This window comes from Prunus persica, chromosome G8, assembly GCF_000346465.2.
Source record: "Prunus persica cultivar Lovell chromosome G8, Prunus_persica_NCBIv2, whole genome shotgun sequence".
NCBI classification, from domain to species: domain Eukaryota; kingdom Viridiplantae; phylum Streptophyta; class Magnoliopsida; order Rosales; family Rosaceae; genus Prunus; species Prunus persica.
In genome coordinates, this window is record NC_034016.1 from 5,536,108 (window position 1) to 5,554,250 (window position 18,143).

Consider the following 18,143-nt stretch of genomic DNA (forward strand, 5'->3'; position numbering starts at 1 on the left):
ATGGAAATTGTGAAATGACGATTCTTTTGGCGAAAATTAAACTGGGAAATCCCGATCCCTAATTTCCATGGCTACTTAATTTCAACAGTAATTCAGGGAAAGTTGTTCCCTAGTCTTTGGGCTACTTGGCTTGCCCACGATGCAATTGAGAGGAGTTATATTACCAGAATTCGAAGCCACATGGACAGACTATCTATATCTGAAATAATATCAACTTCTTCTCAACTTGCTTTCATTTCGGGGTTTCTAGTTGACAACTCATGTTGAAACTCTTTATTTTGCCATGCTTTCTTCCTTAGCTGGTATGATTTCCAATTGATGTCTAACTCAAACTGTGATGATTTAAATACTAGTGCATTCCTGATTAAGTTTGTCCAAAATGGAGATATTTAAAAAAAAGAATCAATCTAGGCATAAAAAAGAATCAATCACAACCATTTCTCTATTTAGAACGCAATGGATTGAAAATGCGTTGAGATTTCATAACGCGTAAGACTTTATTCCAGTTTTATCTGAATTACCTCTTTCTATTGGGCTTAACAATACTAATAGCGGCACGCTTGTGCAAACCATCATGCAAAATATACACCAGCCCACTAAAGGGCTTTGAATATTTAAAAAATCATTCACGTAGTTTAAATTAGATTAAAGTAGAATATCGTTTGTATCAAAAACAATAAATATATACAAAGCCACCCTTTTTGGGGTGAACAAATACAATACTAAATCAACTCTAACCAGAGCTGCTGTCTGTTGGGCATTCTAATCTTAAATATAATGCTCACACTACCTCAAGATCTCATAAGATGCAGATAGTATACTTCAAAAATTATAACCTGTCTTCTTCATCAACCCAAGTTCTCAGTGAAAATCATACTAGTATACAATTTGGATAAGACTCTACAAGGCACAAAGTCTGTATTAACAAACACAAATTTTATTTACCACAGATTTCCTAAACAAGGCTCAAACACCTGACAAGATGAAACCATCAAACACAAATTGGTAGCATAGATTTCCTAAAACAGTTAACCACTCTGTAAATTGTTGCATGAAATGTCATTCATCTTTAAAAGAGGGGCGGGGGAAGAGAGTAATCCAAGGCACAAAAGACAACAAAGAAAACATAGTGAATCAAATGACAGTGACGATGGGGCACACAGTCCATAGTTTTCATCATATTATGAAATTATTGACGCGAAGGGGTATAGCACAAGAGGGACATATTATGAGAAATACTTCAATTTCCCTGATGAACCGTCAGGAAACAGAAACATATCAACATTATAGCACCAACTCATAACATATATAGAGAACTTTTTTCAAAAGAAAATGGCATCTGTAAATTTTCAGAACATGTGAAACAATACAATACTTAATAAAATTGAATCTTATATTCCCCAGACTATTGAAGAGAACTGACCATTTATGATCCACTACTAATGTAACAACTAGCTAGTAGAGAACTAAATACTACAACTCAATTACTAATCTGTTTCTGTTCGGATTGTATTTACGTACTCACACAATTACCTCAAGATCTCATGTAGTGCACACAATCCTATGAAAATTATATTAGTATGGGGTAAGGTAAGTGCATGAAACAGAAAACAGAAAATTCTCCACTTCACAATGTCTGATTTGGACTTACAAGGTTCAACATTGGCCAACCGTATGCAACAAGATTTTGACCAAAACCAAAAAGAAAAACAGGATTAAATTGAGTGTCCATTATGGGACACTCGATTCTCAATTAGACAATGGAATAGGTAAATCTATTATCTTTGTTTCTTTCCTTATGAGGTCCATTTATACCCATATTTTCTGCCAATATGTCAATTCTTTTATTTTAATACGACCAATATTGAAATCATGCAAAAACAAAAAATTGAAGAAGAAAAACTTGGAGTTCAAACATCTTTGCACCTGAAAATAAGGTTCACCATCATACAAGATAAAACAAGCAATGAAGAATTGGGACCAAAGATTTCTTCAAGAGTATATTTCAGGAAAACATAAACATTTGGATGGTAACCTTAATATATTGTTCAAACATCTCAGTACCCAAAAATAAGGCTCAAACATCTTAGTACCCGAAAATAAAGCTCAAGCATCAAACAAGATAAACAAGCAATGAAGAATAGGAACTAAAGATGTGTTTAAACACATTTTTAAACGATCTTATACATAATACTAGTGAAAACAAACCTAGGTCACAAACTAACCCAACAACGAGGAAAAAGAGCAAGATATGTTTAGGCACAAAAGATATAGTAAAAACAAAAGAAGACAGAGTAAACACGATACCCATCAGAAAATCAAAACACAAAGACAATATCATGCTCAATTAGAAGACTTACAATGACAATCAGAAAATCAGAACCCAAAGAGTTGACAGCAGTAGTTAAGAAAAGAAAATTCTATTAAAAGTTAAAGAAAAAGAAGCTTTTAAAATGCCTGACTTGCTTCTATCACCTGAAAAAGGGCCCAGGACATATACTCACCATAATTGAATCAAAATCAATTAACACAATGCTAAAATCAGAACAATCTACACACAACCCAAAAGTCCATACATTTTAAAAAATAAGCTTAATGTACAAGTTTTTAGACTGTAGGAAGGGTAAACCAAGTCAAATTTATGGTGTGCCAAGCCAACCTTACTAGTTATTCTACTCTGATACACATAACAGTTAGAAACTATAGAGCAGGGATAGTATAATTAGAGATCAAACAGTAACAGAAACTGCGTCTGCTCCCCATTAGAAATCTGCCCCACTGCAGGCTTAGGCACTTCAGAAAGTACATGGTTTTTTTTTTTGTAAATGATGAGAACCAACCAAGGATCTGTTTAACATGTCCAAATAAAAATGGTTTCCTATTTTTATTGTTTGGAGTGCCCTCATCAGCTCTGGCGATTGTTTAAAACGTGGAACTTCTAAGGTTTCTGTTTATTTGATTTTCAGTCATTGATGATAATAAAAGAAAATTTGAGTGGACTTAAATTTGTGCTCATGTACATTGACAGAAAACGTTTGAAAAGGTGAAATATTACAATGCCAAATGAACTCTAACCAGAGCTGTATACAATTTTATTTACCAGATACGGCATCTTATATAAAAAAAATTCACTGCTGCTTGCTGGGCATTCTAATCTATATATAATGCTCAAACTACCTCAAGATCTCATAAGATGTAGTTAGTATACTTTAAAACTCACTTACAACCTTTCTTCTTCATCAACCCAGTTCTCAGTGAAAATCATACTAGTATGAAACAAACCTAAATTTTATTTACCACAGATTTCCGAAACAAGGCTCAAAACATCTGATAAAATGAAACCAAAGAACACAAATTGGTAGCATAGATTTCCTAAACAGTAGCCGCTCTGTAAATTGTTGCATGAAATGTCATTAATCTTTAAAACATAACCATAGTGACAGCAACATAAATGAGACCCCAGAAAAAGAAACAAAAAAGGAGGGAGAAATCTAAGCCACAAAAGAAAAAACAAAGAAAACACTGATTGGGTTATTTCATAAATATAAAGGAGAAATGAAGATGGTGTACCTGATTATCAGAGTCACTGAAGCAAATGCCACTGCAGAGTTTAAAAAAAGGGGCCAGACTCCATAGTTTTCCTTCATATTATGGCATTATTGACGTGAAGAGACAGTACAAGAGGGAAAAAAAATTGTGGGGACCTGAACAGCCAATAACCTTTGCAACTGAACATCTTTGACAAGAAATCCTTATTAAATCAAAACCAACATAAAGATGCAATAACATTCTTTTACAAGGAATAATTGGTTGCTCAAGATGCTAAATATTCTGGCTTGCATCATTATCATTCTTTATTAAACCAAAAGGAAGAAAGAAAAACTAGCACAATGATAAGCTCAGAAAGCAATGTACTCGGAACAAAGAAAAATAAACTTTCTGAACAAGCACATACTTTGCTAATGTTTCAAAGATATCTGGATGTCTGGGAGTGCATCAGGCAGAGACAACTATATCCACATTGGAAATCTCATCTATAACAAATTAGAAAGTAAAATGTAAAAGAGATTCCCTAATAACAGCAAGGTTCTAAGTTATCTATAACAAAATAGAAAATCCTGTTGAGGTGGCTCTCAATGAAAGCATCAATTTGTGGGATGTGAATTCCACAAACACTTTGAGATGTCTCAATTAAAAGAATGCAACTGAGTCCCTTGCACACCAACCTTCTCAACCGTTCCTATTGATCTTAAAATGTGAATCTAAGCCAATAGCTCCTTTGTATCTACACGTGATGATCTTCACCGCATTATAAAAGTACTAACTTATCAACCCATGGTCTATAGCCAAGAAATTTAACTTATCGTCACCTCCCATGTACATGCTCAAAGATCTCATCGTCTTTGAGAGGCATATACAGATCCCTCTAAGCCAAGTAGGAAGTATTTGAAACAAAAAAACAAAAATGGATTATAGCATCCAAGACATCATTATAGAAGCTATTACAAAAAGATCACTGCACAGACCTTTTTATAGCACTTTTATAAATGATTGTGATACATTATGTTAATGAAAGTAGCAGTTTCTTAAGAACAATGTTAGCTAAGCATAAAGCAAAGATAACGAATCATTTATTGTATGGAAGGTCACAAGAAAACCTATTAGAACAATCAATAATGGAATTTTCACTCCATTTTCCTTTTCAAGTTAACAAAAACAAATATTATCTATAATATAAAATCTTTAGCAATTTTACCTGAAATAGCCATGATATAACCCTTATTGAAGAGATGATGAAGGCCACACAACTCCAACAGCAATGCAAACTGCAAACTGTACCAGCCACCAAGCCAAAAGAAATTGAAAGAAAAAACCATTATAAGAAGCAATCTCAAGCTTCTATACTAGCTCAAACGAAATTTGGATAAGTGCAGGGAATAGCGAACTGAAAACTCTACAGGGCACAAAGTGTGTATTAACAAACACAAATTTTATTTACCTAGCTTTCCTAAACAAGGCATAAACACCTGACAAGATGAAACCAACGAACACAAATTGGTAGCATAGATTTCCTAAACAGTAGCAGCTCTGTAAATTGTTGCATGAAATGTCATTCATCTTTAAAGCATAAATTTAGAGGTGAAACGGAGCTGGGGTACCTGATTATCAGGGTTACTGAAGCAAATGCCAATGCTGGGGTTAGACGGGTGGGGCACACACTCTATAGCAACAACCTTCGCAACTGAACAGCTTATACAAGAAATCATTTTATTTGTACAGATGCGAAACACTTATTCATCATTTCATTCCTTTAATAAATCAAAACAGATTAAAGATGCAGAAACCTGATTAGCTGGAGTTTGGAATTTCTCTATGGTTTACGTTCATAGGGAAAGAAAAGCTGCTGCTGATGCACCTGCGAAGATGGGGAATTGTCTCCAAGTTCTTGATAAGCTTCCGTGTGATTTGATTTCAGTTTTTTTGCAAACTTACGTACTTTTGTCCCTCATGCCCAAACCATTCGCTCTCAGTTGCATTAGCCATCAAATAGCAATCACACAAAAACTGGCACAAAAAAAAAAACGAAATAAACAATACAAAGAGTAGAGAGAGAGAGCACAATGGTCCACTTCATCTGACACGTACAATGATATGTATAATGTATATGGCCAATGAACATGGATAGTACACACAAACACACACAACAGAACATACACACTTTATCTTCTATTGTATCCTGGAAAAAGTTCCAAGAAGTAAAACATTTTAGAAACGATATCCACATTGGAAACCTCATCTATAACAAATTATATCCTGGAACATACGCACATGTTATCTTATATGCACCATAACAGTGCATACTTTGCTAATTTTTCCAAGATATCTGGATGTGTAGGATTGCATCAGGCAGATACAACTATATCCACATTGGAAACCTCATCTATAACAAATTAGAAAGTAAAACTTAAAGAGATTCCCTAATAGCACGCTTCTACATCATCTATCTTGTCGAGCAGTGGGTTATATTCCAAATCTGGCATCTCAACATAAACGATATACACAAATAACAGAGGCAAGGTGGCTTGTACCTATGCCTCATTTTCCCTTGTAAACTCTAACCTGTACTTCATGAGCGGATCTCACCTTCCTCCCAATCGCCTTCCTGCCAGCAGATCTCGCCTTCCTCCCAATCTCCATTCAGAAACGCCTCCTCGTCCTGACCCTGCAACTCGTCATCTTCCTTGAGGTACAAACCCAAATGCTTAAGAGGCAATCCAAGGTAGACCTTTTCACTGCCACAGCCACACAGAATCTCAAGTTGTTTGAGATCCTTTAAAGGGTCCTCAAATTGGACTGACTTCTCCATGTTCAAAATAGCAAGGCGAGCCGTTTCCCTTTGCTCCATCCGATGCATCAATTTTCTCCTTGGTGGAGAATCAGGTAGACCCTTTAGTATCTTGTTTGCTTTCCGTATTGTACCTGAAAATCGCATCTTGAGCGACTGAATTCGCCTAGCCTTACATGGAGAAAGATTGTCTGTGGCCTGATACATGGCTTGATGAACAAGGGTGCCCAAGTCGTCATCTTTGGTTGACTTAACTGAGTGAGAATCAGAAACCCCAACAACCCCTTGATTTTGCATAAGAACCGTACAAGCAGAAGAGCTCTTGCCATTTGGTCTCCGTTCGGGCAGAGGAGGAGTAGGAGGAGGACAAGCATTTGACATTTTCTCCTCGGCTTCTTTCCATTGGGTCTCAAAAACCCCACTGAGATGCTTGGCTGCTGCACGATTTCTACTCCCAAGGGGGAAATATCTGAAAGCGTTTGAGAAGATAAGCCTGATATCAGCAGCAAAGTCAGCAGCGCTGGAGTAGACACCCCTCTCCAATTTCGATTTCACAGTACCCAAATCCATCGGCCTCCAGATTTCGTCGAAATAACCCGGCAGATTCTCAGCCACAGGATCAACAACGGGCTTGTTGAAGTAGCTCGCATGGCCGAGATTCATCAGAGAATCCAAGACCTTAGAACAATCCAACGTCTCTTTTGAAGCAGACGAAGCCAAACCTTTGATTTTGCGCAGAGGAAGACCAACAGTCGACTTTTCCTTCCGTTGGGTCTTAGAAACCCTAGAAGACCTCTTCCTCTTCTGGGTTTGACAGATTTCATCAAAACCCTCTTCTGATTCCGGGTTGGCATTTTTTGTAGCAGACGAAGCCAAACCCATGCACAGAGGAAGACCAACAGTCGACTTTTCCTCAACGGCTACATTCCGTTGGGTCTCAGAAACCCTAGAAGACCTCTTCCTCTTCTGGGTCTGACAGATTTCATCAAGACCCAGATCTTCTGATTCTGGGTTGGCATTTTTTGTAGCAGACGAAGCCAAACCCTTGCGCAGAGGAAGACCAACGGTCGACTTTTCCTCAACGGCTACACTCCGTTGGGTCTCAGAAACCCTAGAAGACCTTATCCTCTTCTGGGTCTGAAACTCAAACTCAAAGGAACCAAAACCATCCTCCAATTGTCTGCGCTTTATAGCAGACCACGCCATTCTTGATTTCAGAACCCAAAATTTCACACAGTCCTTACAGAGAGAGAACCCAGAAAATCACTCGCTCAATCGTTGCAGAGAAAATCACTCGCTCAATCGTTGAACTCAATACTCTCACTCGATCGCTTTCGCTTACTTGTTGCAGAGAGAGAGAGAGAGAGACAGACAGACAGACAGACAGACAGACAGACGAAAAGAAGAGGGAATGTACTGTTGTGGCGCTATTTTGGTTTTCAAAATCTAAAATGAAAGGTCGGTGTGATAACTCGGTGACTCAGTTGCTGAGTTGTTGCGCGTAAAAAAGTAAAAAGTGAAAAACACGCTGAAACACCAGCTGTTTTAATTAAAGAAAAATTAGGTATTAGACATAATTAACTCTATTAATTAGTATTTGAGACATTTGGCATTTTTGTTTGGGTTTTAATACCTAGAAAAGAATTGTTATTTTGGATTAGGCCAAAGAGGAGGCCCATATTCGTTAGGCCTATTTAAATTATAAAGGTAAAATACAATTTTACCCTTTTGTTTTAAAATCAAATTTCAAACAGTCAAAAGCTCGCTGTTGTGTCCAAACGAACCGGCTGCTGGTGTTTCAAGCCATCGGGTGCTCCTGTTTGCCAAGCACATGGTGGCACCTGCAGTGTCAATTCCACATTTTGTGTATTGGAAGCAAAAACTTTGCCTGACTTGGTAAGGCTCTTATCCGGGGAGGTTTACGAAACTGCCATCGAAGCAATTCAAACTCTCTCCACATTGGTTCTTGAAGCCTCTCCTCAAAGAGGAGCCAATGTCTTGCATGAGGCTGATGCCATAAAGCCTACATTGGAGATCTTGACTTGGGGAACAGATTCTCTCAAGGAAGAGGTATTGAGTCTACTTGAAAAGGTTTTCTTGTCAAAGGAGATGGTTGAATTTTATGGATCAACTGCCAGATTAAGTCTTGCTGGTCTAACTGGTAGTAATTTTCATGAGGATGGTCGATGCTCGTCGTCGTTGCTCGTCGTCTTCGTTTTTGGTCGTCCCCGTTGCTGCTCATCGGCTTCGTTTTTGGAGAATAGTTTGTAGGTTTGCAGTGGGATATGAAAGGTCACGCGAAACCAGTTTTTGAAGTGATTAAATTTGAGTAGTGTCGTTTTGTGTTGTGTTTTGTGGGAATGTTATGTCGTTTTGACAGTTTTAAGTTTTGGTTTATAATTAAATAAACTGTATTTGACAGTTAAGCACAATGGCACATGTAGTAATTTTAGGGTTGTTGGATTTCCTTTTGGTAAAATTAGGTGGCTTTGGTTTTATATTAATTAAGCAAAATTAATTATCTTTCTTCCAAATTAGTTAAGTTTTTTATGGGTTAAAACTAAAGAGCCATTTAATTAAATGCATATCATTAAACCCATTTAAACCAACACAAAATTTAAAAGAAGATAGTTTGATTTTAGGGAGCTTTAGTAATATACTCAAAATAAGGGCTGAAATTATAAAAAAAAACCTCACATGAAATGCACTTTAGAAACATACCCAAAAACTATTTAATACATAATAAATGAGTGTTGAAGTTCCTATAAATTACATCTCTACCATTAATTATCTTAAAACAAGCCCAGCCCAATTTTTTTTTTAAAAACCCAAACTTTATATATATATATATATACAAAAATTAAGGAGCTGTCCTTACGACCCTTCTCCACTGAACCTCCGTACACTATTAATACCATGTCATAAAAGTACATTGTTAATATCATTTAATAGAAGTACATTGTTAATACCATGTAATAGAAGTACACTATTAATACCATGTCATAGATGTACATTGTTAATACCATTTCATACAAAAAATTTATAAAAAACCCAAAAAAGCCCAGTAAGACATCATATATCTTTTTGCAAAAATCACCTCCAATTATCCATAGTTTCACCACATATAATCGCAAAGGCAAAAGGAAATACCTCTACATATACTGTTAATACTATATATAATCAAGATCTCATAAGATGCAGATAGTATACTTCAAAAATTATAACCTGTCTTCTTCATCAACACAAGTTCTCAATGAAAATCATACTAGTATACAATTTGGATAAGACTCTACAAGGCACAAAGTCTGTATTAACAAACACAAATTTTATTTACCACAGATTTCCTAAACAAGGCTCAAACACCAGACAAGATGAAACCATCGAACACAAATTGGTAGCATAGATTTTCTAAAACAGTTAACCACTCCGTAAATTGTTGCATGAAATGTCATTCATCTTTAAAAGATGAGGGGTAAGAGAGAAATCTGAGGCACAAAAGACAACAAAGAAAACACATTGACGATGGGGCCACACAATCCATAGTTTTCATCATATTATGAAATTATTGACGCGAAGGGGTAGCACAAGAGGGACATATTATGAGAAATACTTCAATTTCCCTGAAGAACTGTCAGGAAACAGAAACATATCAAGATTATAGCACCAACTAATAACATATATTGAGAACTTTTTTCAAAAGAAAATGACATATGTAAATTTTCAGAACATGTGAAAAACAATACAATACTTAATAAAATTGAATCTTATATTCCCCAGACTATTGAAGAGAACTGACCATTTATGATCCACTACTAATGTAACAATTAGCTAGTAGAGAACTAAATACTACAACTCAATTACTTATCTGTTTCTGTTCGGATTGTATGTACGTACTCACACAACTACCTCAAGATCTCATGTAGTGCACATAATCCTATGAAAATTATATTAGTATGGGGTAAGGTAAGTGCAGAAAACAAAAAACAAAAAATTCTCCAATTCACAATGTCTGATTTGGACTTACAGGGCATGTTTGGTAGGCCTCACTCCCTTGAACTGTGCTAAATAGGACTTGAAGTCCATGTTTGGTAAGACAAGTGACTAAGTTAAATGGGATTGTGGAGTCCAACAGTAAAAAAACTCCTCACTCGCTCGCCTTAGAGCAAGTCCAGCCTGCTGGACTCGGACTAGGGGGGTTTGGGAGAAAAATGGGTTTCCAACAATAAAAGGCAGCCCGGGCAAGAGGTGGGGGCCACGAGACTGGGCTGGCCCAAGGTGGAGTTTGGCCCGAGCAAGAGCCCGAGGGCGGTGACGTCATGGCTGACGCCAGGCTGGCGTCAACCCTTCAGCTTTCAAATTTTTTTTACGTTAAAAAAAATTTGAAACGACGCGCTACAGTAGCAGCCAACGGCTACCTTACACGTGTCGCCCTATTGGCTCTCCGATTCAATTTTTTCCTTCAATCCAACGGCAGCCAATTTTTCTGCAATAAAAAAATGAAAAAAAATTGAATTTTTTTTTAAAAAATACACAAAAAATACTGAATTTTTTTGTATAAATACCAACCAATACTCTTCACTTTTAACACCAAATCCTCTTACATTTTCTTCTCCTTCTACTATTATTCACTTTCTACTCAATATTTTTTTCACTTTCAAGTTGTATTTTTCTCTATCATATTATGGGTTCTTCTAATGAAAATGGAGGGGCATGGAGCATGATGGAAGATGTTAGCTTGTGTGAGGCTTGGGTCCAAGTTAGTCATTGTCCCATAATAGGCAATGAGATTAAATTTTCTCATATGTGGAAAAAAATTCATCAGGCATTTTGTGAAAGGGCAATTGGTTCGACACGTACAGAAATGACATTATCTAGTAGGTGAAAAATTCTTAATAAAGAGTTGGCGAAATGGAGAAATGCCTTGGCAAAAGCGATGGACAACCATAGAAGCGGAGAAAACCTTAGCAGTGAGGTAAATTATTTGTCATTTTCGTTCTATTAATTTCTATGTCATATTAATTTTTATTTAAATGTTTCTTGCAATTTATATATTTTGTTAATATTTATTGTATTTTTTTTATACATGTTGCATTTTTTTTTAAATTTATTGCATTTGCATTAGGTTTTTTTTACATGTTGCATTGCCAATATTTTTTAAAGTTTCATGCATTTCCATTTAATTTTTTTTATAGATTATGCAAGCACAAATGTGGTTTGGTGCTACTGGGCAAGGGGAAAAAAGTTTCAACCATACCCATTGTTGGGAGGTGGTGAAGAATTATAAGAGATTCCAAATTATTCCAACAGGTCCGACAGTAGTGTTGAACGAGACGTCACTCCATGAGACGCGGGCATCAGATTCACCTATGGATTTCCCGATGAGTCAAGACTCACCCATCGAAAAGGAGCCAAGGCCTATTGGGAGGAAGGCGGCGAAGGCGAAGAGATGGAGTAATTCTAGCAAGAATACATCTAAATTTTTGGAGGAACTTTCAAAGCACCAAGCCATGAGAATTGAAATGGACTTGAAACAACAAGAGCACGATATGGCTATTCAACTAGAATATGCAAAAGAAAGGGAGTATGTACGCAAAGAAAGGGAGTATGTACGCAAACAAAACATTGAAAAAAAAGTTCGGGAAACCATGGCCATGGATACAAGCCATATGTCCCCTGAAAGAAAATAATTTTGGAAGTTAGAACGAAGGGATGTTATGAGACGAAGACTTTTTCGTGACGATATGGACCTAGCAACACGGATTGGTTAAATGATGAAAACCATTAAAATTGTTTGCTTGCCTTTCATGTCTTAGTTTACTTGCCTTTGATTTCATTGTATTTTTTGTTTTGTTTAATTCATATATTTTATGTTATTAGTTGTATTGCTTCAATATTCAACAAAATTCCTTTCTATTCAAAACATTCCAGACATAAAAAGCAAACCACAACCAAAGCTTAAAAAATAAACAAACCACAACCAAAGCATAAAAAATAAACAAACCACAACCAAAGCATAAAAAATAAACAAGCCACAACTAAAGCATAAAAAAAACAAAGCATAACTAAAAATACAAAATAAACATAATAAATTTAAAAAAAAAATCTTCACTTCACTTCATTCACCTTCATTGCCTTTCACCGCCCATAAATGCTCCATCAAGTCAACTTGACGGCGTTCATGAATATACGACGATTGCATCTCCGTGTAGCGATCAATCATAAGGGGCATGAAACTACCGTCTCTAACCAACGGTTCATGCTGCATTGGTTCTCCATTTGGCCCCACTGGTTTTTCATAAATTCGTGTTAGGGTCGTGTCCATGGGATTTGGTTCATACACTTTAGCAGCATCGTAATCATATTCATCTTCCACAATCATGTTATGGAGGATGATACAAGTCATCATTATACTCCTAAGCACCTCCTCGTCAAATAGACGCGCCGCGCCCCTGATAATAGCCCACGAGGCTTGAAGGATACCAAAGCACCTCTCAACATCTTTTCTGTACCCCTCTTGATAGCAAGCAAAAATTTTTTGCTTATGAGATCGGGGATGTGGAATTGTTTTCACAAATGTTGTCCACCTCGGGTAGATGCCATTAGCTAGATAATACCCGTTCTGGTAGACGGTACTGTTGATTTCATATGTGATATTTAGGGCTTCACCTCTCAAAACATCATTGAACACCGAGGATTGACCCAGGACATTCAAATCGTTTTGAGATCCGGCAACTCCAAAGGATTGACCCAGGACATCAAAACCAGCAACTGCTTCCAAGATGATACTTTTATGCCCTTTTCTATTTCCGTAATCCCCTTGCCAAGCAGTTGGACAATTTTTCCACTGCCAGTGCATGCAGTCAATGCTACCAATCATGCAAGGAAATCCTCGAAACTCAACTTTTTGGAGAAGCCGTTGCAGGTCCCTGGGCGTAGTCTGCGTAGGTAGTATCTGGTGTACAGAGTTTCCACTGCATCACAAAATCGCACCAAGCTCTCCAAAATAGTGGACTTCCCCATCCGGGCAATCTCATCCACCTGATCAGCAGATGACCCATACACCAACATTTGTATCACAGCTGTGAACTTTTGCTCTGGAAGAAGTCCCAAATTTCCAGCACAATTTTTCTTTTGAACAAAATATTCATCATAATTGCAAATATCATGCATGACTTTATTGAACAAATGGGGTTGCATTCTATATCTCCCTCGGAAATAAACATAAGAGTACAGAGACTGTGGGATAAAATAATCTTCCAGAAGATTCTTACCCGAGAATGTCTATGTTTGTCCACATTCGGGCCACGGCCTTCTCGTGAACCGCGGCGACTCTGGTTTTCTTCCTCCAGCAAAGCAACTGCTATGCCAAGTTACTCATCTAGTTTTCTCTGCGCCCTTTTGCTTGCAGCTCGTCTACGCATCCTTTCTCTAGTTTCTCGCTCTTGCCTCTCCCAAACCTCTTGCATGTCTGCCATTGAGAATGGAGAATGAAATCTAAAATATGAGAAATGGAAATGTAGAGAAGAACTGGTATGGGAGGTATGAGCTGAACTTCTGGTTTTATAGAAAAATTTAGACATATAGATATGACATGCGGCACAATCTTAGAGGGTGAAAATCTTATCTGAAATTTTAAATTCAAATGAAATTTGAAATTTGAAATTTATCTGAAATTTGAATTTTGAAATGTATCTGAAATTTGAATTTTGAAATGTATCTGAAATTTGAAATTTATCTGAAATTTGAAACCTAAAATCTTATCCGATATGAATAGTATTCACACGTAGGAACCCAAAAATCTTATCCGAAAATATTATCCAAATTAATTGTTTAAGTAAACAAAGTTGTGAAAATAACAAAAAAATGAATAGTATTTGCCATGGCAAGCCTAAACTGCTGGAAACACACTTTGCTAAGGGGGGCTAGGGCAGCCATTATTCACGTGAATAGTAGCTGCCCTAGGGCTCCCCTTGCCATGGCAAGGGACTAAAATTCGATTCTCAAAATAAGCCCTTCGCTGAATTAAGAACACGCGACTCTGGCTCTCTCTCTCTCTCTCTCTCTCTCTCTCTCTCTCTCTCTCGTTCGCGACTCTGGCTCTCTCTCTCGTTCTCGTTCGCGACTCCGGCTCTCTTGTTCGCGACTCCAGCTCTCTTTCTCATATGCTCTCTCTCTCTCTGCAACATTTTTCAAAGGTAATTTTTCTTGGGTATTGCTTTTTCTTTGGGAGTTATTGAGAAATTTCATTGTTAGGTTGTTTGTTGGGTTGTTATTTTCTATCAATTTCATTGTTAGGTTGTTTGTTGGGTTGTTATTTTCTATCTATCCTCTGTTTGGTTGCTGGGAATTTTAGGCAAGAAAAAGGGAAAATCTTTCATTTTTGTGTTTTATGCTGTTATAGATTATATAATAATTAGTGGCTTCACTTAAGTTAAGCGGATAATGGAAATAGAATTAAAAAATTTAGCTGCATGTGTCATTTTAGATTCAATTTCTGAGCAACCAAATAGTACATTAGGGTTTGAATGTGGATCTGTGTATTTCTGCTGTACTATTTCTGTGAGAAATTTCCTTCACTTTGCTTCACTTTTGCTGTCGTATTTCTATGTTTTGCTTCACTTTTGCTGTAGTATTTCTGTGAGAAATTTCCTTGTTTTGGATTGCAATTCAAAAACTATACTATTTCTAAAAATGGACATCCATTTTAGAAATTAGAGTTGTATCCTGATTTTTTTAAGTTAAACTTTTGTTTAGCAGGGCATATTGGCTTGTTTGGATCTGTGTGGGTTTAAATGTTTCAATTGTTTCCATTGTTTGGATCAGTCAGCCAAGTACTTGTTTCCTCTGTTATATTGCAGTTTTTGGATCATATTGGATTATTACAGTGAAGCTATTTATGCTTGGTTGTAGAGGTGTTTTGTTGTCACTGCTTGAATCATTGAATGGGCTTGAAGGCCAAGTTGGTTAGTGAAATTTTAGTTTCTCCATTGCTCTAGTTGGCATAGTAAAATCACTTACTCAAAAACCTACCTAGCTCTATATTTGGCTCACTAATTACTAGTCATGCCTAACACTAGTCTGCAGATCATGGTGTTTTATTTTTCTGGTGTTCCTGTGAACTTCTTGGCCACTCTTGTTTTTGTTCTTCTGTATTTTTTGCTTTTCCTGATATAAAAGTTCTATTTTTTTTTATATATAAATAAAATGAAGTTGGATCATGGTATTCAAACAGGACTTGTTGGAGGCACACCTATTGTAAGGATGTCATCAGAGGCATATTGTGGATGGTGAGTGGTAGCTATCACTATTGTCTGATTACACATGGGCTAAGAATCTTGTTCTGTTAATAACATTGTTCTGTTTAGATTCAAAGATTTTGTTTTGTTATTCGTAGGGTTGAAAATTTACCTCATTGACCCTATAATAATTTTATTTTTGGAGTTGTTTCCTTTTTTTTTTTTGTAATCCGATTATGGAATGCGGATATTATTGCAATGCCTTGTTGAGAACTTGCTTGTCAGTTGAGCGATTGCAGGTACGGTTATGCAAATTGTGTTATAATATTAAACTGAATTATTGATCTCTAATCTACAATTGATTTGGAGTATGACTGAAAAGATTATTGGGCAATTAGTGTCTGGATGGTTGTGTTATAATATGAAATCTGATTTTTGTTAATGAACTGCTCAAGAATATGATTTTTCATATATGGATTTTGGAAAATTCTTGTGTTGGTTGAGTTATACAATGAAATCTCAAATTTATCTTGAGTATAAACTGCTCGCCAATATGATTTTGCAAATATGTATATTGGGCGATTTGAAGTGATATCTTATGCAAATTTAGTACCTTACACTTTTTAATCTTATGTTCATATTCCTGTTGTTTATGTTTCCATTTTATATGCTCTTTTCATGTTTATTTCAGTATGTGAGACTTATGAAACGGAAGAACACCTACACCAAAACGCTATTGGACAAAGTTCAAGATGAATGAGCAAGTCATATATTAGAGTGGCTTTTTGTTTGAAATAAGCATTCTCCCTTCATTTTAAATGTATTTTTGTTGCTAGTATGTTGCTTAAAGACAAGTATGGATCATATGTGGGGTTGGAAAATTTGTGATTTATGGAAGTGTTGGATATATAATTGATGTATGGATGTATTTAAATTTATATATGATTTTTAATGTGCAATGGGCACCACTACTTGATATTGTTCATAACAACCTCAATTTTTGCACAAACAAATAAAATTTAAAATTTAAAATAACAACAATACTCATAAGACAATTGAGTGGTGGTCGGTGGTTGTTACTAATATATTAATCAAATTCTTTGTGTTTGCATACAAGTAAAGACTTAATTATTCATAAACTTGATGGAATTTATAACCTTAATAACAAACAAAAAGTCTTTGGTTTGGAGGAAAAGAAATGTACATGTGAATTTGGCAGTCCCGATCTCTTGGACCACAGGAGTCCAAGAGATTTGTGGTCACTCACCGTTGGATGTAAATTCAACGGTTCACTCAATCTTGAACTCCTTTTAAGAAACTTTTTTGAACCATTAGATTAATATCCAACGGTGAGTGACCACAATTTCTTGGACTCCTGTTGTCCAAAAGATCAGGACTGGTGAATTTGGTAATTATAATAACAAAAAAAACAACTTACATTTGATTATTTTTAAAATTTTAAAATAATTATTTTTTAGTCCAACACAGTACCAAACATAGGTCTTCACTATTTTTACAATCCAGCTTCTTACTCCGACGCAACACCAAACGTAGGTCAGTACTTAATCCAGCTTAGGCCAATCCGAGCTAATCCTAGACAGTCCCAAAATTTAATGCAGTCCATGACAGTACGCCGTGCCAAACGACCCCACAAAGTTTGACATTGACCAACCGTATGCAACAAGATTTTGACCAAAACCAAAAAGAAGAACAGGATTAAATTGAGTGTCCATTATGGGACACTCGATTATCAATCACGCAATGGAATAGGTAAATCTATTATCTTTGTTTCTTTCCTTATGAGGTCCATTTATCCCCATATTTTCTGCCAATATGTCAATTTTTTTATTTTAATGCGAGCAATATTGAAATCATGCAAAAACAAAAAATTGAAAAAGAAAACCTTGGAGTTCAAACATATTTGCACCTGAAAATAAGGTTCACCATCATACAAGATAAAACAAGCAGTGAAGAATTGGGACCAAAGATTTCTTCAAGAGTATATTTCAGGAAAACGCAAACATTTGGATGGTAACCTTAATATATTGTTCTCTTAAAATATATATTGTTCAAACATCTCAGTACCCGAATAAATCTCCAACATCTCAGTACACGAAAATAAAACTCAAACATCTCAGTACCCGAAAATACGGCTCAAACATCTTAGTACCCGAAAATAAAGCTCAAGCATCAAACAAGATAAACAAGCAATGAAGAATTGGAACCAAAGATGTGTTTAAACAAATTTTTAAACGATCTTATACATAATACTAGTGAAAACAAACCTACGTCGCAAACTAACCCAACAACGAGGAAAGAGAGCAAGATATGTTTAGGCACAAAAGATATAGTAGAAACAAAAGAAGATAGAGTAAACATGATACCCATCAGAAAATCAAAACACAAAGACAGTATCATGCCCAATTAGAGGACTTACAATGATAATCAGAAAATCAGAACCCAAAGAGTTGACAGCAGCAGTTAAGAAAAGAAAATTCTATTAAAAGTTAAAGAAAAAGAAGCTCTTAAAATGCCTGACTTGCTTCAATCACCTGAAAAAG

The 18,143-nt window shown here is 36.1% G+C and overlaps 1 protein-coding gene across 9 annotated transcripts; it reads right to left on the reverse strand.

Moving 5' to 3' along the window:
• On the reverse strand, positions 1,799–7,717 carry LOC18767477 (ankyrin repeat, bromo and BTB domain-containing protein DDB_G0293800). 9 transcript variants are annotated; one of them, XM_020569679.1, is made up of 5 exons: positions 6,121–7,717; positions 5,346–5,565; positions 5,160–5,242; positions 4,757–4,833; positions 1,799–4,034 (listed from the first exon to the last, which is right to left on the reverse strand). In XM_020569679.1, exon 1 carries the CDS (start codon positions 7,550–7,552, stop codon positions 6,128–6,130), a length of 1,425 nt encoding a protein of 474 aa, XP_020425268.1. In that variant the 5' UTR covers positions 7,553–7,717; the 3' UTR covers positions 1,799–4,034; positions 4,757–4,833; positions 5,160–5,242; positions 5,346–5,565; positions 6,121–6,127. The 9 variants fall into 9 exon arrangements, with proteins under 9 accessions (XP_020425268.1, XP_020425269.1, XP_020425265.1 ...); XM_020569680.1 differs by having other exon boundaries at positions 5,160–5,250; XM_020569676.1 differs by having other exon boundaries at positions 1,799–3,704; positions 3,956–4,034; positions 5,160–5,565.

Bases quoted from the DNA above. Each gene is read 5' to 3' on its own strand.
- LOC18767477 (XM_020569679.1), bottom strand. From the start codon at position 7,552: ATGGCGTGGTCTGCTATAAAGCGCAGACAATTGGAGGATGGTTTTGGT.